Below are 25,276 nucleotides of genomic sequence, written 5' to 3'. Positions count from 1 at the left end.
TGGAAATTTCAAGCACTTTTGCGCGAATACCTTAGCCTTGCCACCAACTTGGCACCTTTGCAAGGCATTATGTTTGTAACTTCGTATGTATCTTTTTAGGAAGCAAATGTTGACTCTCATCTCATGTACGTGTTGCAAGTTGCAACAACATATACAGCTTCTTCATGCCAATCCCTCCTCAGTTACGTACAATATCCCTGGAAACTGAGTTCGAATTTCATGGCACCTACAATTTTGTTTCGAAACAGTTTCCATGATAATTCAGGTATAGTATCTTCGAAACATCCACGCCCGTCTTGCACGGTTCAGTTCTATAATCCCTTATTATTTAACCCCACACATCATGTTAGCCCTAGGCATTGATCTTAAACTTGCAGACAAAGATGGCGATTCTAACAACTATGCCTCTCAAAGTCATAGTAGTGCTGGTTCTTTTTCTCGTGTGCTTTCCTGCACAAGATGAGGCTAGGACAATCCCACTAGGACAAAACCAAAATAGGATGAACAATCACAAGGAGGAATTGTTTGGTTTGGCGCAGTACAGAAAGGTGAAGCCCTCCAAATGTCCCCAATATTCCAACAACAACCGGAGATCATCATGATCACATGGATGTGTCTCCTTTGCAGCGCCGACTGCACAGGGCTAGTCCCATTCCATCTAGGCCTAATCCAGGCACCTATATTCCTCCTTCAATGAAACACCGTGCTTCTCCTTGACTAAGCTCAAAGCAAAAAAGTACTCCATCTTCCTCCATCCCTTAGCTTTATACAAAGTTCTTCAAGCATCTGACTACGTTTCAATTATTATTCCGGATGTGTATTCTGTCCCATTTCAGTTTATATGCTTCGTTCTTAATCATTATTTCTTCTTTTATTATTTTAATTTTCATTAGAAGAAACGTTGTAAAGCATTAAAAGAAGTAGAATATTATTATTATTATTATTTTTTATTTCGCATCGATGCAATGGTGGCGGTCAGTGGTTTGTGCAATCTATGGTGGTTTAATTTGTGTGATCTGGTTGCAGATCTATATGGTGGTTTGTTGTGACGGTACCATATATATATATATATATATATATAACAAAGAAATAAACGTTTGAGAACAAGCTAAAATAAAATTTAGATGATACGACGTCGTTCTATTATGATGTTTACCATGTTCGTGTGGCGAACACCAAAATGAGGCAGCCTAGCCTGGGTGTTACCTACCTACAGGGAACACATGCATGCCGTCTTGTTAACAAATACTACATGGTTGACCAGTTTTCTTCCCTCTATGTTTTTTTGTTGCATTGTAGGTTTAATCAATAGTTCAATTTCTTCATTCCTCATGGAGGCCTTAATTGATTTTTCCTTTCTTATAGATTTATTCATGGTTTTAAAAACTGGTACGGTGAAAGAACCGGAATAGAGGGTGTTTACCGGTTTTATGGTCCGATTGGGGTCCGACCGGTGGTCAAACCGATGATGTTATAAATAATAAATAAATAATTATTAATTATAAAAATAAATAAATAATTTTATAACTAGTCATTTTAACTAAAAAATTTAATAATAGTAAAACATTAAATATTAACTTACCAACTTTTGGACACCACTTAACAAAATTTAACCAAAAAAAAAAACCATAAAAAGGTAAATTGTAACAATTACCAAACATTTTTAGTTATTTTCTAATTTGTCAAATAACCAAAAGAAAGTCACCAATAAGTAACAATATATTTACCCACATGATACTTTTTTCCCACCTATCCTATACTCACACGTCTATATCACACCCACCACACATTTATTCAAACTTTCAAACATCTCTCTGGACTTAAAAAGGTTCTTTCTTATTCCACTTTTTGCTAAAGTCTCATTTCCGGATTTCCCTCTTCAATATTCTCTCCCTCTCTCTGTCTCTTTGTCTTTTTGACTTCTCCCTTTCTTTTTTCTTATCTTTCTTTTCATCTATTCGTTTTCCCCACTCTCTCTGCTTTGTCAGTTTGTCTTCCTCATGAGAAATAAGGAAGTTTCCGTCTGAAACTTCAGCATTTTTTGAGTAATATTCATGAGTTTTTTCTCCTGAACAATTTTTGGCCTCCATTCACTTGGTTTTTTAGGCGTACGGCGTACCTGTACAGGTTTATGCGTGCATTTCCTTTATATTAGTAGTATTTTAGGTGAACTTGTACTGGTTTTTTTTTTTTTTTGAGAAGCAGTACTGGTTTTTCTTTGAGAGAGTGAGAAATACATTCCGACTGAATTTTGATTTCGACCGGTAATGACCGAAACTGTAACGTGAGAGCGAGAGGACAGACCACCATAGCAAAACTGATTCGACCTCCGGTTTTTTCGGTTCTCAGGTTGAACCGGCCGGTTATTACTGTTTATCGGATTTTAAGCTATTTTTGGTTTTTTATCATAACCAAACCGGATTGATGCCGGTTCCCGGTTGAACCGATCGGACCAACTGGTCCGGTCCGGTTTTTAAAACCATGGATTTATTTCTTACAAAGCAATTATGGCCCAAACTCAGCCCTAAATTTATTTCTCGAGGAAATAAAATTACAAACAAAGACAAAATCGAGATTTGAAGACCCAACCCTAGTTAGATGCCATGAGCACTTGAGTTTAAAACCTTTTAACTTTAAGTCTTTAACCAACAACCAAGGCCACCTCCAAGGATTCTTAAACTATATGGCATGTGTGAAATGAGAGGATAGGCTCTCAGAGAACAACCGAAGCACATCTCGGTTCCTCCCTGAAATACCTGGCATGTGCGGATTGGTAGGATAGGCACTTAAGAGAACACCCCCATTTTATTTATTATTTTACCTCATTTTGTTTATTATTTAAAACAAATAAATAAACTGAAGACCCAAGTCAGGTGTTATAAAGATATATCCTAGTCACATCCATTTCGGTAATCCATGGATCTTCATCCAAGACCTGGTTCAATTACTTCATCAAGGATAAAGCCACAGCAGAAAATCCCAAGTTGACTCTTATAGCATAGTGCCAGGGGTCCTTGGTGCTCAAGTGACGAACTCTTTCAATCAAAACCAGGCAACATATTATAATTGGTCCGGGATCACGGCAGAGAATATGCCTAAGATGTTTGTTAGTGTTCAGGTTCTGATAATTATAACATGCTACCTAGTACATACTCCTGCAATCTTCACATTTGTCAAGTGAATCTAAAGCTACGAAACTTCAAATAACTATTAATTAATTAGAACGAAAATAAATGTTTTCTCAGATTACTCAAAAAGTCCCAAACCACACAACTAAAACAAAACTGGAAGAAATGACAAGGATGGTGACAAGTATTCTCCTACCAAAACAGAATATGAAGTCCAAAGTATTAAAAATTTAAAACCCATGTCTTACATCTAAAGCTCATTTAAAAAAAGAATCCTAGCTGGAAACCAGAGAAAGTAATCGGCGTATGAGTTACATAAATAAGTTTGGCCTTGATGCCTTATATGTGGTCTTGAGCTTCCTTGAGGGTGGTCGAATTTTCTTGTAAACCAGAGGGAACTTGATTTTGGAATTGTGGAACTGCTTAGAGCTCTCCCTCTTGCAAAGTTTAGCAGGTATGGTGGCTGTTTTGATGATTTGAATGCATGGGAACCTCACTCTGTGACGAGATGCCATCTCAATGTACATTTGTTCCACAGCACCATTTAGAGTGGTGTCTCGATACTCCTTATACATGTTGTGATACCCAGTTCGGCTTTGATACCGCAGCCAGATACCATAATTCTTAATCTTTGTAGGATTCTTCTCAAAAATCTGCAGCATCAAGGAAAAAAATGTCCAAAGAGATTACTAAAACAAATAGAACTAGGGAAGAGGCAGGGGGATCTATAACCCAAATTCATTAGACCACCAGTCATAGTGCTTCTGAAATTTGATCTACACAACAACCGAAGTTACCCATCCGTTTAACAGCCTATCAAAATGATCTAGACAACAAAACAACCCAATTAAATAGATCTAGACAAACTCTGATAGACTTCAAAATGCTAGATATGCAAATTTCAGGCCGTAAAGGTGTCATCTTATGGAAACTGGGCAGAAATTTGCTCCTCCCTTTGACATAAGTGAAAATAGTTTCAAGTTCAGCCTAAGAAGACTGTATAGGCTTTTCAATAATATTCTAAGAACGCATATACATACACACGTGCACACATGTTGGGTTCAAATAACTTCTAGTATAATTTTTGGAAATTTATACATATAGGCATAGACACATGCACACATAGTTTTAACAGTAGTTGAACCAACAGCTTCAAAATTAGGACATCAGTAATGTTAGATGAGGATAGAAATTGATGTGAGAAACACAACCTCAAAGCATGTTTTCAATGGAAACACGAGTTTACGCAATAATAACACTGCATTATTGAACCTTTGATGTATCAGAACAATAGCACTATGGCTTGTGAAAATGCAATGAAGCATGTGGCAGTGTAACTCAGGAACTCAACAAAGCTAAAAGCAAAGAATGATAAAGTCTCTATTTGTTTTTAACCTTTAAACCTCAATTGAGATGGTGCAATACAACCTCAAGCACAATCATTTAATCACAACATGCAACTCAAATAAAGTCTTGGAAGAATTTTACTCATGCTTGTACAACCCTCCACTAATATTTTTAATATATCACGCATGTTTTAACCTTTAAACCTCAATTGAGATGGCATAATACAACCTCAAGCACAATCTTTTAATCACTTTTTTAAACCATCATCTATGTTTTAAAATTTGAACATTAAGCCAATGTTTGGATTGCCTAATACAAACTCAAGTCAAAACTTGAAGCATACGATTTGGTCAAAAGCAGCTTCAGATAAGAGCATTGCTGCATTGGTCTCTGGGAAGTGATAGGAATGTGACATAAGTTTCTCTTCACCTAGATCAACAAAATACTCTCCAGTTGATATTAACATAGGCTTTAACACCAAAAGTTAGATTATAACACCAACAATAGTGGCCCTAATAATTCATAGTAGAGTAATTGAACAATCTCCCCCTCCCCTTTTTCTGACATTGACAGAGTATAAAAGAACAAAAAGTGAAACTGAAGCTGCCCACAATCTCATTATATAAATTATGCAACATACTATGCTTCATTGTCAAAATTAGTTAATATTAGTTAAAAAACTTTATAGATCTCCATAATTTTTTTGTTCTCACTACATATTCTTAATGGTTGTCTAACAGAGCAGATTGAAATGCAAATAAATCTCATGTACAATTACTCTCTCAGAGACAATAATTCAACAAGGCGTACCATTTTTCTCCAAGCAAATTTACATGTAAAGTACAATGAGCTATCTCCCATATGTTGATTTGCAATAGCATAATAAGTTCTTCCCAACCATAAAAATAAAAATAGAATGTAGTTAAGAGTACTAAATTCTTCAACAAAAAAAAAAAATATATATATATATATATATATATATTGGAAAGTAGCAATTGGAGAAGAGTGTTCCACAATCACATTTGTACTCTACAGTCCCACAAATTTTCTATTACTGCAGCCCATATTTCTTAGAACATTTCTCGCACTTCCATTTCTTTTGCATGCACTGTGCTTTTGGCTGCAGTGGTTCTCTATTCCGGTGAGGTCTCCAAGCACCCTCGATGGATCGTGGTGCACGCCTGTCTTCTCGGGACATACACAAACTGCTTTCTTTGTTCTTTGCCACAGCTTCCACGGAAGATAATGGACGCATTGGTGAAGCGTTGAAAATGCAAATTCTGGACCCTCTGGTAACCTTTGTAATAAATTTCACATATAATTTGCTTAGAAACTGAAATAGTTTTTTTTTTTTTTTGCTCTCACACATTGTATTCTCAAGGCTTTCAACCAGAAACTAACCACTATTCATGCCAGGTGAGCCCACGAAGGGGTAAAGCGTTGGCCCAGAAAATTCTTTTCAAAGTGCAAGTATTAGGACTCGAACTGGGGAGCACACCTAGTCGAGCCCAGTACAAACACTTTGAGACCGAGAGCCCAACCAACTCGGTAAACCCCCTGGGTTGAAACTAAAATAATTGACTCTTAATGGACATTGGACAACTTTTTTATTTTTAATTTTTTTTGTTTTCAAGAAAAGGACATTGAAAATATTTAAACAAACAAAGTATATACTCAATTTTAAAAAGTTTAATTGAGTAGATTCTACGTAAAGAAAAAGAAGTGCACTTCTTGAAAGTATCTTTGTCTTGACGTTATTTCTTATTTTCTTGGTTATTAGAATATGAAAATATCATAAAATTTCTTATAAACCATAGATTTCTTCTTCTTTGTTCCTTTTCCCTTTTTTTTTTTTTTTTCAAATGTTTCTAAATACAGGAATAATTGCGGTATTATAATTTTATGAAAAAGTATCGTGATAGTGAAAGTAATCCTCTTGAAGCAAAAAGTGTTAAAAAGCACTAAAATATTACACTTAATAAAAGTCTCTAATGTTTTGAAGCAAAAGTGTTAAAACGTACTAAAATATTCAAGTGGGCAAATCAAATATGAGATAATTTGCATTGATCTATGATCACTCAGTTACCATCTCTTCACTAGTTTCAAAATTTTGTATGTTGCTACTTTGCTTATCACAATTTAGCCTGCTCGTAAAGTTAAAGGCTCCATATCTCTTCACTGACCTCCTTTGTCTTGGGCTCTTATGAGGGAGACAGTTTGGGCCGTTTCTCATCAAATTTTTTTTTTTTTGGGTTTTTAAATTTTAGTAATTCAAGTGGTAGAAAAAAAAACAGAAGTAAACTTGTTTTGCTGGTTGTATATTGCTCAAGCCCATAACAAAGCAGGAATGTCTACTTGGTTCGGCCGGTGTGTTAAAAATCAAGTCAATTTTTTTTTTATAGATACGTAAAATTTTAATTTATAGCGTCTGCTCTATAAAAGCCATCCAATTTTGATTAATGGGATTGATGACAATGCTCAAATGGTATTGCCTACTAGTACTAGCCTTTCATGAGGGTAACAAGAGAAAGTGGCTTACCTAGGTTTCCTATATTTAGTGTATCCCAAGCTTCTATGCGGAATCAAATGGCTACTAGTTGTCTAGTCTGGCATGAGCTTGAGCCATGCAATCAATCTGTTAAAGTGGTGAGATATCAACACCTTGAACAGGTTAAAGTGGAAATAACATCAGTGAGCTGTGCACTCAAACAAGGATCATCTGATCTGGCTAGAGGTTGTGCATGATGGAGAAAGAACATTGAAGCCCACATCAAGGTTGTCAAAATCGAGATCCTACGTAGGATCGTGGGAGGTAGGTAGGATCGTGGATCGTAGGATCGAATCGTGGATCGTAAAATCCTACCTATTTTCACATTTTAAGCAAAAAACCTATTGATAATGACTTTGTATGTTATATAATCACTTAAAATATGAATCCATCAATTAAAAGAAAATTGCATAATAAAATGTAATTTGCACATACTACATCGTTCTTATGTCATTCTATCGAAACAAAATATATTTAACTTTTGACATAATGTATCTAAAAAGTTTAGTACATGTTTAATTAGCAACTTAGTACCAAAATATTATCTACACATATGGAAAATATTTTCCAAATTCTAAGTTCCAAATCCAAAATAAGTTAGGCTAGTTAGCATATAAAAACTAGCTAACAACAAAATAACTAACTACAAATTTACAATATGTAATCCAAAAGAGATTTCTCAATCTAAGGTAAACTAGCTATAAAAGTTTAGTACATGTTTAATTAGCAACTTAGTACCAAAATATTATCTACACATATGGAAAATATTTTCCAAATTCTAAGTTCCAAATCCAAAATAAGTTAGGCTAGTTAGCATATAAAAACTAGCTAACAACAAAATAACTAACTACAAATTTACAATATGTAATCCAAAAGAGATTTCTCAATCTAAGGTAAACTAGCTAATTGTGTGCAATTCTAAACTACTAATTGTGTTTACTAATATTTCTCAAAGAATCAAATACTGAAGATCCTGTTTCATAATTTTTCAAATTTTACTTAATTTAGTTATCAAAATAGAAAAATAAAAACTTTAAAAGCTTTGTCAAAATCATATACACAACGCAACAATCTGGAATCAAGCTATCAAAGTACAAATAAATGATAAACTACTAACTACCAAACCAAATTACCATAAAGCTTAAAGGCAGCGATGGGATGGCTCACGGCAACATCATTGAAAAGGCTGAGAGGGGTTGGGTTTTCGACAGAGGATTGTGGAGGCGCGGGACAGAGGTGCCGGTTTGCTGGAGCTTAGTATTTCTAAAATATTTAGGTTTTGTTTTTGAAAACATTTAACTTAATACTAAAGGTTTTTTTGAGATTTTATGTTGAGATAGGGGTAAATTTGGGACTTCAATTTATTATTGGGTTCTGATAACCCATTGGGCTTATGGGTTTAGGACCTTTAGGTGGACCGTGGATTATCTTACTGAACTTACCCAAATGACCCAAATGAATCCCACATAAAAAAAAAAAAAATGGTAGGATCGGTAGGATCTCATACGATCCTACGATCCTACACGATCCTACCTACGATCCTAACATTTTTACGATCTTGCTACAATTTTAATCTTTTTGGTGAGGTGAGATCGTAAAATCGTGCGATTTTACGATCCGGATCGTGATTTTGACAACCTTGGCTCACATGGTTACTAAAATGGCAATTAGTAGATCCTTCTATAAACATTTTCCATGTGCGTAGAGAAACTAGTAATTGCGCTGACAAACTAGTAGTAAAGAGTGCTGCTATCAGCTCCACAACAAGTCTATTATGTGCATTCGGGATTTCCTGGGTTTATCAGAAAATGAAAAAAAAGGAAAAGAAAAGAGAGGGAAAATACATAAAGTGCTTAAGGACGCTTAGCACAGAGAGCATTTTTATCTTCTTTTTCATCAATTGTTGCTGAATTATGGCAGGAAAAAGGTAGCTATTTTCTCTATGCGACAACTTAAAAATCTCTGTTTAATGCACTGTAACTTGTCAAAAACACAATAGCTATCATCCAACTCAGCAGCATCTTTCAACTCAAGGCCTCAATAGCTAGACTGTGCATCGTACCCACCATAATCAAGGTGAAAATTCAAGTTCAACATTCATTCTTTTACAATATGGCAGAACACAACAAAATATGGTAGATACATTCAAGTTTCTAGAATTTCAGGTCTATAGTTAAACACTTCTTTCTCAAAAATACCACAAACAGAAATAAATATATTGTAAAAATTTAAAGTGCAGCTGATTATGGTCAAAACACTACAAATACATAACATTAACCATTTTTCCTGTTTTGTTTCTGACCATAAGATTGAACCCATTGTTTTCAACTCATGATGCCTATGCCTTGCAACTAAGTTGAGACACCTCTGGGCTCATAATGGAAAACATTGAGGGAGCTATCAATTTTTTATTTTCACAATTTTCAAACTAAGTCTTCTATCCATGCCAGGCTCAAAATAAATTTTCAGGGAAGTGCAGCAAGCATATTCATCAATTTGCTCCATACATAACTCTAGGAAGATCACCAATCATCAGCTCCCTTTGTTGCACCAAGAATAATAGCAGCGGTAGCAAGAATTGCCTGTAGATGGAGCAGTATTAAAGAAGTGTTAGACAAGGCAAAATGTAAGGAAAAGCTCTAACCTTGCTCTTCTAAAATCTAATTGAACAATAAAGGACAAAAAACCACAAATTGAGATTACTGTTTACAAAATCAAATTTATAGGGTACACGAAAGGGTGAAGATGAAATAGGATTGAGGATGTTCTAATACACAGGGAGAACATCATCCATCCCTAATTTAACCACATTCATGATTTCCATGTACAGTTGTACCATTGAAGTTTTATCTTTCATTTGTAAATTCTCTCTCATTTTCAATATTCTAAAACCCTTGCCCTCCATGAGTTGAGTTGTAATACACCAAAATTTTTAAGATCTGGATTCGGGGTTTTCATTCATGATATGAGTTGTAATGCACCAGTCAATCTATTTGGCATCAGCTTATAAGCTCAACTTTTAGCTTTTAGCTTTTATGTACAACTTTTTAAAACCTCACTTTTTCTCACTTTTTCAAAGCACAAGTATATTTTAACACACTTACAGCAAAACAATTTCAGCAAAAAGCTAGAAAAGCTATTCCCTAACGGATCAAATTTGCAGTTTCAAATTTATAATATGGTGTATTGGTTAAAGAGTAGTATATGGCCATTGGTCTCATCTTACTCAATTTATCAGAATTGCAAGGGTAGGGCCTTCTGGTAGTGTTTATTCATCTAGTTGGACACAATCAAAATCTGGCCTGACCAGACCTAACATGGCAATGAGGGCTGTTAACAGATCAGAACAGTATTCTAGTCTGACCTGATCAGACCCAATAAAGATTTGACTTTCAGCTTGAATAAGGTTTTTATGGTTCAAATTCAAATATGATTTCTAATCTCTCACTATAACTAGCTCAAATTCATATTTTAGTTAGAAACAATTCCATTAACAATTCTAATAATGATATTTTGTATTCAGAAGTTAGCATTTTCAACTAAAAAACATCAAAGGAAAATCTGTCTTGATTAGGACTCAAGCTGAATCTGAATTTAAACATGGGCATGGGCTCAAGTATATTTGTATAAGTAACTAGCTGTTGCTGACAAGAATAAATATCTAACAATAGATTATCAATATATATATATATATATGTATATGTCATTATATGTATATATATATATATATATAGAGAGAGAGAGAGAGAGAGAGAGAGAGAGAGATAAACAGTTAAAAAAAGAGCAAGTTGTGAGAGTATTATAAATATATATATATATATATGTATATGTCATTATATGTATATATATATATATATATAGAGAGAGAGAGAGAGAGAGAGAGAGAGAGAGATAAACAGTTAAAAAAAGAGCAAGTTGTGAGAGAGGAAGGGGATTGTTTATGACGGGGGAAATCCACAAAGCTTGTTGGTAAAAGAATATGTTAGTAGAATAATAAGTGGAGCATATCTTCAAGAGAGAGAGAGAGAGAGAGAAATGTTACTCACAGCAACTGTGCAAGCAATAAATCCTGGTTTCTCTCTGTAATCAATTCTGGAACAGAGTAGAATAAGTGCCCCAACATACCAGGGGATGGCAGCAAGGAAGAAACCAATAATAAACCTTCAAAAGAGCAACATTTCCTCGGTATTAACAACCCATAATATTCTATCTCAAACAATAGAGAGAACAGAGATATATGATAAATACTGAAGACACAACATCCTTAATGGTTGCCATCATAACAATAGCATACAGAACCAAAACCAAAAGGCAAATCCATGATTCCAGATATTTAAGCAGAGAGGGGGAAAAAACATACTACCAGCCAACAAAATTCAAAAACCCAAACCATGTTATTGAGGGCAAGTACTTATCAAAAAATAAAATAAAAATTGTTATTGAGGGTATGTATGCATCAGTCCCAGGCTGACTGAGAGTGAGTGATTCAAGAAATTTGGACATAAATTTTCAGGCACCCAAGCGTCCACCTACTCTTAACTTTGATTTAGGCCACTGAAACAGATAGTCTAATCTAGTAGATTGTCACTGTCAATCAGATTTATCCAGATCATGAACCTTTCTCTTGAACTAAGAGCACTAGTTAACTGGAAGCAAGCCATGTCAACATTTTACTGCCCAAATCAAGTGGAGAGAGAGAGAGGATTATTTGTTTCCACATAAAAGTTCTTTTTGGCAAAGGAAGACAGGAAATGAATAAGGCAAAATTTTGCTTCAAACAATGTGGCGCCAAGCCCAAGACGGATGCTAAAGGATCTTAAGTGTCTATGAATGAACACAATAACCAGAAGCCCAAGAAGCATTTTCTATTCCACAGCCAGTAAAGTCATAAACTGATTTCCATATTCACACATGAATGTTTAAACCATTACTTCTAATGTTCTGTATACACTCACGTTTTCTGATCAGAAAGATTGCACCAAAAACAGGCTAAAGCAAATCAACTAGGGTGGATGCCTCAATTTTCTAATTTATTTAAAAAAAAAATGAAAGCACTTATTACAGTGAAATATATTAAAAAAACAAAGTTGTAGAAAAAGTATCTTCAGAGAAATACTAAATAATAATATATAAAAATAACTAATTAGATAAGATGTTCATCTACAGAGCAACACCTTAAGTGATTGAAATGTACGTAAGTTGACATATGCAAAGTTATAAATGAAAATACCATGGGTACCCAACTTCCAGCATAAAAACCAAGCTAATGAAATTCCAAATTTCAGTATAATCATTGCCTGTGTACCTAGGCAAAGTAAAACTAGAAAGGAGCTAATCTAGTTATTAATGATTTTTATTTTTTACTTATTTACCTTTGTTTTTTTTTTTTTTTCGAATCACAAATATGGGACACTACAAAAAAATGTCAGTGCCATTGGGCTCTCACTTGAACCCCAATGAAATTATTTACCTATTTATATATATATATATATATATTAAAAAAGAAGAAGTTTTATGAGTATTTTCTAAATAAAAATGAGCATAAAAACCTAAGGGAGACATCTACAAAAATAAAAAAACAAGCAAGACTGGCACCCTACAAGGAAACCTAAATTATATCTCTGACATAAACTCAACTTAGCAAGTGGATTACACCACAAGACTAGACTTAAAAGTGAGGAAGAGAATCTGATTTGGGCCCCATTTTAATGTCTTCTTCTTCTTTGAATTTTTGCACATATCAAGTCCTCTCCTCCATGCTACTGCAAGCCAGGAAGATAGAATTTGCACTAAGCAATTGTGTGCCTCAAGATGTTGACAGAAGGTTAACAGCTTTCCATATTACAAAAACTACAATGCTGTATAAGTATTAAGAATCAATCTTGATTTTCTGATGTTCATACCTGCTTTTTTTTCTTTTTCTTTTTCAATTATGCATCTTAGGCTCAATAGTATAATATTCTGAACATTAATATTTTTTTAATAAAATTTTATCAGGTATTAATCAAACTTGCCAGTACAAAATTACAAATCAATTATATGTGAAGAATTGACTCCTGAAATCGCAAATTGACAGTAACCTCCACATTCAAGGATATAACTAAAAAACTCATCCTCAATTCTTTTTGAACGTATGTGTTGAATTTATACTTCTGTGAGTCTAAAAAAAAAATCCGATTATAAGGAAATAACGATGACAACTTACAGGCACCAGCCAACACCGATTCCACAGCAAGGAAGGCGACGCTCTCTCACTGTCACTGGTCTTCCCTCAGCAACTGCATAACCTGGCAAAATTAATGACATCCAAATTTTTTAGTAAAGAAATTCAAATGCCAATGTGTTTAGGTGAAGATTAATGGCGATGGAAGGAAAAAAAAAAAAAAAAAAAACCCTACCAAAAAATTGTATGCAGAAATTATATGGAATGTATGAATATACATTATTAGAAATAGTTTACTTCAGATAAGACCACTGGAATTTGAAATCTTGCAATCCCTCACAAGAAAATTTCAACCAACTCACTCACAATTTCTTTTATTAGTCAGATCCAGTGAGTTTAGCACTGACAACTTGACTATCCAACTCATTTACAAACTTCCCAGAATAGATTACCTGTGGAATCATACAGAAACCAGAAGACCAGAACATTTAAAGTTGATTACATCATTATGAACAGTTCACAATTCCTTTCATATTTACTGGTTTTGGTGGCTACTTTAGTGACTTCAATAGCCAAAAAAAATATTTTAAAAACTAACTAATTAACTAATGAAATTCTATCATTAATAGATTTTGTGCTGCAAAGCTACATTTCAATTTAAAAATCACAAAACTTATCAGTCCATAATAGCTTTGGTTTAAATATTGCCATAAATTAGTTTTTTCTTTTTATTCATATCATAGCTATACTTTAGCTCGACCATGAATTATAAACCAAACCATTTAGGGGAATTGAATAGGTGATTATTAAACCCAAGACAGCCTAGTTCCATTATCTCAGGTTGAAGATTGCTCATGCAAAGCCAACACTTTATTGCTCATTTTTTATGGCAAGTTCAAAGGCACCCAGTTGGCCTTGAACCCACATTCTCACCCTCCACCTTACTCTTACAAGGTCACTGTCAATGCTTTTTTACATGATTCAAGTAGATAATCACAAAGAATATCAGTTTGAAGTGTGCGCATGATAGTAGTCCTAAGCAAAGGAAGTTGCTAGTAGCCCATATACAAGGCTCACTCATGCCCATAAGAGAAGAGAGTTACGGGTTTTGGAGGGGAATGTTTTTTTTTTTTTAAAAAAAAAACTCAAATCTATCTCAAAACATATGTATGGAACCTTCCCATAAGCAAATTTTAATCATATTGATCACACTAAAGGAAATTTGTTTCGTATAAACCTATGTGATTATGAGTTTCTATGTTACATATTTGTTATTATTAATAATTAAAAACCATAGGTTTCTTTAATTTTATTTCTTTGTTTTGATAACTTGATAGCTACAACAAGGAAGGAGGGATTTGAACCCTATCTTGGAAACACCAGGAGATGCCAACCACATGAACTACAAGGCTCTTTGCTCTTTAATTTTATTTCAAATTTGAATTTTAGTATTTCTTTTCGTTTAATAAGACCAACATTGATACTTAAAGCAATGTTAGCAAGTTCAAAATGAAAATAACTAGCCACTTGCTAAAACTTAAATTTTGGCCATGAACTTGCACTATAAACCTCTTCCACCTCATCTAAATTAAGCAACCTTTATAACCCCAAAAATCACTCTTGGCAGCATAAATCAAAACCCAACACTTGGATATGTGTCAATGTATATATTCAGCATAAATTAAACAAACTACATAACCCAAAAATCAATGTTTTGGGCAAACAGTACATAGATAGGACAACATTTCAAACCTATATTGTCAGATCTCCCCAGGCCAAGACATTAATTGGTTTTTGGTGTAGAGGGTGCCAACCCAAATCAAAACATCTAATTTTCACATCATTTTCATTGATCTCAACAACACCACCAACAACAACCAAATTGCACTATAAAAAATGCTTTCTTTCAATAATGGGTCAAAATCTAAAACAAGAAAAGCCCAACAATTCAAGAAAGAAAAAGAATGGTCAGAATCCACTCTTATCAATTGAGCTAAACTGAAACCCAGTATTGGGCAACTAGTGATCATGATCAAAACCAAACATCTAGTTTTCACAAGCTTTTCTTCAATAAAATACCATTCTCAACTTACACAAACGGATCAAAATCCAAAACCAAGAAAAACCCAATAATTCAAAAAAGAACAAAAAAGAAGTAGGAAGTACCTGGAACGGTTTGATAGCCCTGAGCATAGTACTGAGGAAGAGGAGGAGGAGGAGGAGGAGCTGAGGGGTGGATGGCGCCGGGAGGAGGAGCAGGCTGAGGCAAGCCGATCACAGGCTCATGCTGATGCTGCGGTGGAAGCGGTGGAGGGTAGTTGGCAACACCTTGGAAGGTGCCATACTGAGGAGGAGGGTCATTTTGTTGATGCTGGATGTGGTGGTGTTCGGCTGGAACAGGGACTCCTTTGTTTTTCTCTTCTTTGCTCATGTTGATGTTGTCGGATCAAAGATTGGTTTGGATTAGATTGGTTTGAGATATTTGTTTCTTTTGGGTTTGGAGAGTGGTGGCGTGGGAGCTGTGAAATGATTGATCCTTCATTGGTCGTTATCACTACAGTGGGGTGACTTAATGTGTAAGCTTTACAAGTAGCTTACGGTGAAAAACAGTAAAACACAGTTTGGACTTTGGACTTTGGAAACCCATTGGAGTTTTTTCTGTAGTAAATAGTAATTTGATTGGATTAATTACTCTTACACTCAGCCTATGGGCCTGGCGGGCCATTGACCAGTTGAGAAGTTGGGTTAGAAGGGAAAACCTCAATTCTCGTTTGGGCCTGGCCTAACTGGCTTTTAATAGATTTCTCAAGTGAACTATCAATTCGGTTCTCTCGACTGTGATTGGAGAACCGAATTATTAATGATGCATTGATTGTTCGGTTGAGAAATCTGGCCTGAAAGTCTAAACCAAATTTCAGCGTGAGGCAAAATTTTCAGGGGCAGTTGCTATCATATTTAGTGCAATTTCTGGATTTAAGATATTGATGATGAAATGGTTTCCATTGTTGCCAGCCATGTTGAGAAGGAGAAGGATGAGATAGGAAAATAGAGAATGGTGAAGAGAATTGAATTTGAACGTAATGCAAAGTTCATTTCTTTAGATTGGGAAACAAATTATGTGTGTATTCAAAGCTCTGCTCCTATGTATGTAAAGGAAAAGTACATTCAGCCACTGAAGAAGCAAAGAAGTAAAAACCTAGAAAGTGGATTGAGCGGGAATCCAAATTGAAAATGATAGAGTAATAATGGTGCTAAGGGTTGCATAGTACTTGGTTTGACAAATGAAGGAGGTAATTATAGGCGAGTGAGTGGAGCTAGTTGGCACTGCTTTGGAGGTGATTGCAATGACCAACCAGCTGGGAGAAAGATATGTAGGTTGGTAGTTTGATTGATTAAGATAATCGCATGAGTAGATCTTTGGTTTAAGAGCATTCATATCAGTTTGTATAAATATTTCTATCTATTTTTGCATAAGAACTCACTTTTCTTTATTTTACATACTCATTTATCAAAATATCTCACATCAAATTATCTAAGTTACACTACATTTTATTAAAATACTATCTTTTTATCAATTTTTTTTTCAAAATCATATCTCTCTTTCTTTTCAAACAAGAACCACCACATCTCTTTGTCTCTCTCTCTCTTTCTCTCTCTTTCTCTCTCCGAAAGCACTCTCTTCATCCTTTCCAAAAGCCTCTCTCTCCCCTCCACAGCTAGTCTCTTCTTCCTTTCCAAATCCAAGGCGTTCTCTCTCTCTCTCTCTCTCTCTCTCTCTTTCTCTCTCTTCCTTCACAACAGTCTATTCTTCCTTTCCAAACCCAAGGCTCTCTCTTTCCTCCTCCACAAGGATCACAACCAATCTCCTCTTCCTTTCCAAACCCTAGAATCTCTCTCTCCTCCATAACCAACCCACCCATTGCATAAATCTCCACAAACCAGTCGACGATTCTAGGTTCTCCCATGCACTGACAAGCCTACATAATCACTATTCTCACTCTTGGTGGTCCAATTGGTGTCCTCCCTCGCCATCACAGATCAACCCATCCACAACTAGATCCACATAAACCCAAGCAACCTGATCCACCAATAGTCTTGATCAGTTTTATTTAAAAAATTTTGGAAGAAAAATTTAAAATTTAGAAAATTTACCATAACATATAACAAAAGTTGATAGAAAATCTTAATTAAATAAACTTAAAAGTTAAAGGACTTAAATGAATGAAAAAAAAGTTATAAAAAGTTATAAATTTTGGTGAAACATAAAGAATAAATTTTACATTTAACATAAAATTTTAAAATAAGAAAGAAAGGATATGCTCAAGAAAAGTGAGAATATCCCATAAATTTGGCCTTAGCCTTTTCGACTTGTTGTTCAGAGGGCATCATATTTCATTTTCTTGTATTGACTATCGGTCTTTCACATGATTCACATGGTATTATCACTTCAATTATTCACTGCCGTGTTCTTCCCAAACACCTTACAATTCAGGAAATGAAAATGTACCACCTATAGACTGAACAACACATAGGCATCAAGTTAGAAATTGTGTTATGGTCCCCTGTTAGATACTTTATAGGTGTACAAAATTAAATATCATTACCCAATCAGAGGATCCATGACTTCTTTTTTAATTTCTCAACAAAATGTCTAATACTTTTTGAGCACTTGATTATTTTTGGGTAATATATTATATATTTCCTATCTCATATTCACTATATAATTACATAAATGAATCATTTAATGATAGTGCTAAGATTTTCGCTAGAGTTTTGAAACATAAGAACTCATTAATCTCACGAACTCTTAATAACTGTTAGTATATATGTCTTCTTTTTAGTTATATTTTACCTATACAAATTAATATCAAAGTTTGGAACATAAGCCGTGTTCGAATATATAGGAAAAGGTTAGAATAAGATGACCATCCTTAATTTTGATTGAGGTCTAACATTGTCAACCATATAATTATTTGTTTCCTCAAAAAAAGCACATAACTATTTGTTTTGTTTTGTTATCCATTAAGGAAATTGTTAATTTGTTAATAAGGGAATAGTAGAATCTGATAGCTATTTGATTTTCAATTTATTCGACTTCATTGAATGTGAATTTTATTCCCCTACTGTCCATTTTCTTAGAAGACAGTTAAGACATGGTGATATGGCTTTCTTGGCTACTCAAAAGCTTATAATGTAAAAGTATTATTTAAAAGAGAGATAAAAATGAACTCTTAAAGTCTTAAGATGTATTTCACAAATGGAATAAGTTTATTAATTTTGATATAGCCTCCTTGGAATGAAGACAACAACAAAGAGAAAATAACAAGCACAAAACCTCATTTTCATAGTTATCTGTGTTTCAAGTTGATGTTTGAGGATGGTAAATTGCTGATCAAGTTTTGTCTGTTTATCTTTAATGGTTTTGGAATATTTGTTCAACATCCCGATGGCAGATTTCATCTTCCCATCTTATCTAGTAATAATTTAGCTTTAAAAAGGAAAAAAACGTGGGCAGATTTTTTTTTTTTTTTGGGTGTGACCTTGTCCTGTTGTACACGAATGCTATTAATTTATGGCCACAATCATTCCAGGCTTTGTCCTCCCTGTCGTTTCTGGTTCTGTTCTTTAGTTGAATGAATTTCTCCTTTTTTATCAAAAAAAAAAAAAAAAAGAATACTATTGATAATCTGTAGACATCATTCATAATGAATAACTAAGATTTAGTATCTTAGATACAGCCAATAGGTTCATATATTAAATTTAAACATTTGGTTTTATTGATCAATTTGACATAAATAATGTTGATATTTCTAATGATAATTAAATTCAAAGTTACATATAAAAATTGAGGAACTTAATATACTATATCTACATTATTGTACTTGTGGAGATTGGGTTTGAGCACTCTTGCTTTTGGATGAGTAGGCTCAGACCCAACTAACTCAATACAATGAATTTGTAGAGAGTGGGACAAAGAACTAGACTTTAGTGCATGGACAACAGGCAATATGATGTTCATAACAATCAAACATTGATGAACTGAGATTATCTAAGAAAGTTTATTCTTAGTACAATTCGAGGAGATTTGTAATAATAATTATTCAACGAGGATGGTTACATGAATTCTTCCCCCCCCCCCCTTTAGGATCCGTTTTTCTTATTATATAGTCCTCTTTCAACGATCTTTTCCTTCCACTTGTTGATCATCCAAGCCTATACCTGACTACCTGGCCCATCAGCAACTAAGGCAGCATTGTTCAGAAATCATTTCTCCATTAATGCGGCCAGAACGTTAGTTGTGTGTATTTAATGTGGAGGTGACAGTTTCTCCTTAAATTGCTCCATGGATGACCCATCATATTTGTCTTTTTCTTGCGGTGCCTAGGGAGGCCGCCTTTGATGGCATATTGCCCTTCCTTTCTGTGGTCTCAGATGGCCGAGAACAGGATCGTCCTCGGTGATATTTCTTGGCAATTTGGGCTTTCTACGCTCATCCTTGGACGATTCTTCATCCTCGGCATGGGCCTTGGGCTTGGTATAAAGTGGGCTGGGGTCGCCAGATTCTTAGGCCCCATAGTACTTGTGTTTTGAAATTAATACATATATTTTTATGATGGTGTTTTCCTATTTCTTAACATGTGACCAATATGACATATCTAGTCTACAAATAGAAGTCCTTATTTGCTTTAAGTTATAATCAATGGGTTGTAGTAAAAGGGTGGTGTTTGTTTTACAGAGTGTATTCATAACTTGAAAATGTGATTTTAATCATGTTTTTAAGTTATTAACAAGTTTTTGCCATAATCAAATTTTGTTTTTAATAATACTGCATATATAGGATATATGCAATCCAAAACAATGATTTTTTTCTCTCTCATGCATGCATCTTAATTTGGTGTCAAAATAGCATCATGGATTGAATGTAATATCAAATATTGAAAATTGATGAGAAAAATAATGGTTATGTTTTTTTTATTCAACAGAAAAGCAATGGTTTCTGACACTAAATCTACCAGGCTGAAAAATGATTCCAACCCATGTGGGGGATTTACTTTATTAGACATGTAAGCCTGGCATGTTATTTGTCCGTTTATCTTTACTGGTTTTGGACTTGTTAAATAATTTAGCTTTAAAAAGAAAAACATGTGAGTATCAAAACAAAAAAACGAAGAACATGTGGGGGGCTTTTTCTTGGTGACCTTATCTTGTTGTACGTGAATTCTTTTAATAATTTGTAGACATCATTCATTATATATATTCATATGTGACTTCACAGCGTGCCAAACAGATAGCTATAAATCTAGGAAGCAAGGTACGTAGATAATCATAATGAGTAACTTTGATTTAGGTTTTTTTTTTTTTTTTTTGGAGAAAATTCCATTATTTTGTATCTTAGATACAGTCAATAGGTTCATTAATTAAATTTAAACATGGGTTATATTGGTCAATAAAACATAAATAAAGTTAACATTTCTAATGATAATTAAATTCAAAGTTATACATCAAAAAATTGAGGAACTTAATATACTACATCTAAATTATTGTACTTGAGTTTGAAATTAATACACATATTTCTATGATGGTGTTTTCCTAGCTCTTAACATGTGACCAATATGACATATTTAGACTACAAATAGAGGCCTTAATTTGTTTGCTTTAAGTTATAATCAACATGTTATAATGAAAAGGCAGTGTTTGTTTTTACACAGTGTATATATAACTTGAAAATGTGATTTTAATCATGTTTTTAAGTTATAAACAAGTTTTTGCCATAATCAAATTTCATTTTTAATAATACTGCATATATATGATATACACAATCCAAAACATTGATTTTTTTTTTTTCTTTCTCGTGCATGCATCTTAATTTGGTGTCAAAATAGCATTATAGATGTAACATCAAATATTGAAAATTCATGAGAAAAATAATGGTTAGTTTGTTTTTATTCAACAGAAAAGCAATGGTTTCTGTCATCTAAATCTAGTAGGCTGAAAAATGATTCCAACCCATGTGGGATTTACTTTCAACACATATCACTGACAAGTTGAAATTTGTATTAGACATGTAATTTAAGCCTAGCATTGCTCAAGAATAAAAAAAGGCAAAACAGGTTTTGAAACTAGTTATCTTTCATTATACATATGTTCTGCAAACTAACATGATAGATGCTATATCAAAACCAATAAGTCGAATTAACGTCCTTAAGATAATCACATTTTATTTTAGCAATTCAAAAAAAAAAAAAAAAATCTATTTTTTTTACCACTTCATTTAAATATTTTTTTCTTTATATTTTTTATTCTTTCTTTCTCTCTCTTCCTCTCTCTCTCTCTCTCTCTCTTTACTACTTTATCAATGTAGCCAACCTTTTTTTTACTTTCTTGTGTATCTTGATCCCACGTGTCTGAGTTGAGAATGAAATAATTTTTTTTTTTTTTTTAATAACTTGTAGCTACAATGAGCTGCCAAAGATGGCAGCTCTCTTTGGCACTCACGGCCAAGGGAGTCAATACCGTACCGGTGGCTGTACCGGTTTGGGCAGTGGTACGATATATTTCGGATACCGGTCAATACCGATGTACCGTTTCAGGTTTACCGCTATTTTTTATATTTATAAATATATATATATATATATGTGTGTGTGTGTGTGTGTGTGTGTGTGTGTGTGTGTATTATAATAAATATAAAAATTTACCATAAAACATTTCTTCAATTTAGAACTAATTATTCATAGTTTTAGACTTTAATATCAATTAAAAGAAAAAAAAAACACAATATAAAAAATAGAAAGTTTAAAAGTTACCATTGCATGCTAAGAAAACAAATAATACTAATAAGTTAATGCAAATAAGTTATCATTTTGCCCTAACAAAAATTCAAAAATTGCAAAACTTAAAAAAATAAAAATAAAAAATAAAAATTTATGTACTGGCTGGTACGCTCGGTACTTGCCAGTATTGTCCGAAATTGGCCGGTACGGCCGATATTTTTTTTCGGTATGAAACAGGGGGGTCACATGTACCGGTATGCTTGCCGGTACGGTACGGAATCGACTCCCTTGCTCATGGCAATTTTTTTAACTATGCTGTACCGCCATCAATGTGGCCTACCTTTTAGTGTTTTTGGTGGTATAATAGTAATTTAGCGATTATACCACTATCAATACTAACGCTCTTAGTAAAAAAGAAATGTCACATTAGTCTTTAAACAATATTACCTTTGAAAAATGAATTTATTTTATAAAACTATAGGTTAAAATGCAAAACTTACCTTCTAAGTTTCTTCAAAATTAATTTCAATCTTCTAATTTTGCATTTGTTCATTTTAGTCCTCTATGTTTCAGTCCTTTAAGACATTTCCGACAACTTTTGTTAAAATTTATTAAAAAGAAAAAAAATCTAGAAAATACTTTTCAATTATTAATAGATTTTTTAAAACTCAAAAATTGGAAGAAAAATTTAAAATTTTGGAAAATTAACCAAAACATATAACAAAAGTTGATAAAAAAAAAAGTCCTAATTGAATAAACTTGAAAATTATATGACTAAAATGAACAAAAGCAAAGTTTGAGTACTAAAATGAATTTTGGTGACACATAGATGATAGATTTTGCATTTTGGCATAAACTTTAAGAGCGTCCATAGCAGCTGTGTTATAAAAAATGTCATTTTGACCAAGGGAGTCAATACTGTACCAGAGGCTGTACCGGTTTGGCCAGCGGTACGATATATTTCGGATACCGGTCAATACCGGTGTACCGTTTCGGGTTTACCACTATTTTTTATATTTATAAATAATATATATATATATATATATATATGTATGTATGTATGTGTGTGTGTGTGTGTGTGTGTGTGTGTGTGTATTATAATAAATATAAAAGTTTAGCATAAAATATTTCCTCAATTCAGAACTAATTATTCATGGTTTTAGACTTTAGTATCAATTAAAAGAAAAAAAAAACACAATATAAAAAATAGAAAACTTAAAAGCTACCATTGCATACTAAGAAAACAAATAATACTAATAAGTTAATGCAAATAAGTTTCCATTCTGCTCTAAGAAAAATTCAAAAATTATAAAACTTAAAAAATAAATAAATAAATAAACTTTTTTCTATATCGGCCGGTATTGCCCGAAATTGGCCGGTACGGCCGGTGTTTTTTCCGGTACGAAATAGGGGGGTTATATGTACCGGTTTGTTTGCTGGTACAGTATATTCCAGCGGTATTGGCCGATACGGTACAGAATTGACTCCCTTGATTTTGGTACACCAAAAGCCTACTTTATTATTTTACCACATCATTTTACAATATTCCATTTATCAGATGTTTTATTCTTCAATTCTATACATTAAAATAATATTTACAAAAAATTAAAATAATATATTAAATTCCTCCCCCATCATCATCAACCACAACAACAACAACTACAACAACAACCAGAAAAATGGTTGCGGCCATAATCATCAAAAAAACCAGAAAAATTGTTGCGGCCACAATCACTAGAAAAAAAAAAAATCCATAACCACCAATTCGCCCACCATCGATTCGCCCATCACCAGCCGACCCACCCACCACCACTGATTCACCCATCACCATCTCAACCCACCCACCGCCATAACCCACAACCCGAACCCACCCACCACCGATTTGCCCATCCGAACCCACCCATTGCCTAACCCACCCATCAAACCATAACCAAAAAACGTGAACAGAAAAAAGAAAAAAGAAAAAAGGAAAAAAAAAAAAAAAAAAGAACTCGAAGCAGAATAAAGAAGACAGATGATCGGCGGCATCGAGTGGTGGTCTTTAGTGAGATCGGCGGTGTCGACTGGTGGTCTTTGGTGAGATCGGCGGCGTCGAGTGGTGGCCTTTGGTGATCAGCGTGCTGTGGAAGACAAATAGAGAAGATAGAGATGAGAGAGAAGACAGAGATGAGAAGACGGAAAGAGAGATATCTATGATGAGGAGAGAGAAAACGGGAATAAAATAACAATATATATTTTGCAATTGTTGTCCGTACCGTTTCAAAAATTTGAGACGATACTGTATCATGTTGCAAACATTTAATACATTTAACACATCTGATAATGCTCCGTTTTTTGTGTTTGACGTGCCAAATATTTGGCATTTGGCACATTTGACACATCTACTGTGGATGCTATAATAATAGGTAAAGGAGGATATGCTCACAGAAATGAAAACATACCGACTTACTGGACACTATAGCCATCAAGTTAGAAATTGAGGCATCAAGTTAAAAATTATGTTATGGTCCCCTACTAGATACTTTATAGGTGTACAAAACTAAATATTACAAAGGGTCCATAACTTTTTTTTTTTTTTTTTTTAATTTCTTGATAAAATGTCCAATACTTTTCAAGCATTTGATTATTTTTGGATATGTATTATATATCTCTTGTCTCATATCCACTATATAATTACATGAATTAATCGTTTAATGATAGCTCTAAGATGTTGGCTAAAGTTTTGTAACATAAGAACTTGTTAATCTCACAAACTCTTAATAACTGTTAGTATATATATGGTCTTCTTTTTAGTTATATTTTACCTATAAACTTATAGTACAAATTAATATGAAAGTTTGGGTCATAACCCGTGTTTAAATATATAGGTAAATGTTAGAATAAGACGACCATCCTTCCTTCACCAATTTTGATTGAGATCTAGCTTTGTCAACCATATAATTATTTGTTTTTTTTTTTTTTGTTGTTGTTGAGGTTCAAAACTTAATCACAACCCAATGCCCAAAGAAATAACACATTAAGCTAACTTCATGAGAAATAAAGCTAGAGAAATAAAAGAGATGGGCTCACATAACAAAGAAAAGAGGAAAAGAAAGAAGAAAAAGGTGAAAAGTATAAAGAAATGGGATCCAAAAACCCATGAAGGAACAGGCTTTAAAATCCATAAAGTAAAGGAAAGGCCTAGCCAACTAAAATCAGAAGCCCAATAGGAAGAACTGGGCTAGGATTCTAGAGATTAGCAAAGCCCGGGGATCGTTGGGACGCACAACACGCTCTAAGTAAGAATTGAAACGGTTCAAAAGGCATAAAGGAAGAAGGA

General features: G+C 33.8%; 2 protein-coding genes across 2 annotated transcripts; both read right to left on the bottom strand.

Annotated features, from left to right (window-relative positions):
* Positions 1-3,218: 3,218 nt before the first annotated feature.
* LOC136061193 (large ribosomal subunit protein eL20-like) lies at positions 3,219-3,816 on the bottom strand. The gene has a single exon (XM_065781809.1). The coding sequence runs from the start codon at positions 3,788-3,790 to the stop codon at positions 3,440-3,442; it is 351 nt and encodes a 116-aa protein (XP_065637881.1). The 5' UTR covers positions 3,791-3,816; the 3' UTR covers positions 3,219-3,439.
* A 5,402-nt stretch (positions 3,817-9,218) lies between these two features.
* LOC112011975 (large ribosomal subunit protein eL20z) lies at positions 9,219-15,745 on the bottom strand. Its single transcript, XM_024044329.2, has 4 exons — positions 15,353-15,745; positions 13,229-13,310; positions 11,070-11,184; positions 9,219-9,605 (listed from the first exon to the last, which is right to left on the bottom strand). The coding sequence occupies exons 1-4, from the start codon at positions 15,615-15,617 to the stop codon at positions 9,546-9,548; spliced, it is 522 nt and encodes a 173-aa protein (XP_023900097.1). The 5' UTR covers positions 15,618-15,745; the 3' UTR covers positions 9,219-9,545.
* Between the last annotated feature and the right edge of the window lie 9,531 nt (positions 15,746-25,276).

The sequence above is a fragment of the Quercus suber genome, unplaced genomic scaffold (assembly GCF_002906115.3).
Source record: "Quercus suber isolate HL8 unplaced genomic scaffold, Cork oak 2.0 scaffold_279, whole genome shotgun sequence".
NCBI lineage: Eukaryota > Viridiplantae > Streptophyta > Magnoliopsida > Fagales > Fagaceae > Quercus > Quercus suber.
The sequence above is the reverse complement of the archived record's forward strand: the minus strand, read 5'-3'. Positions and strand labels throughout refer to the sequence as shown.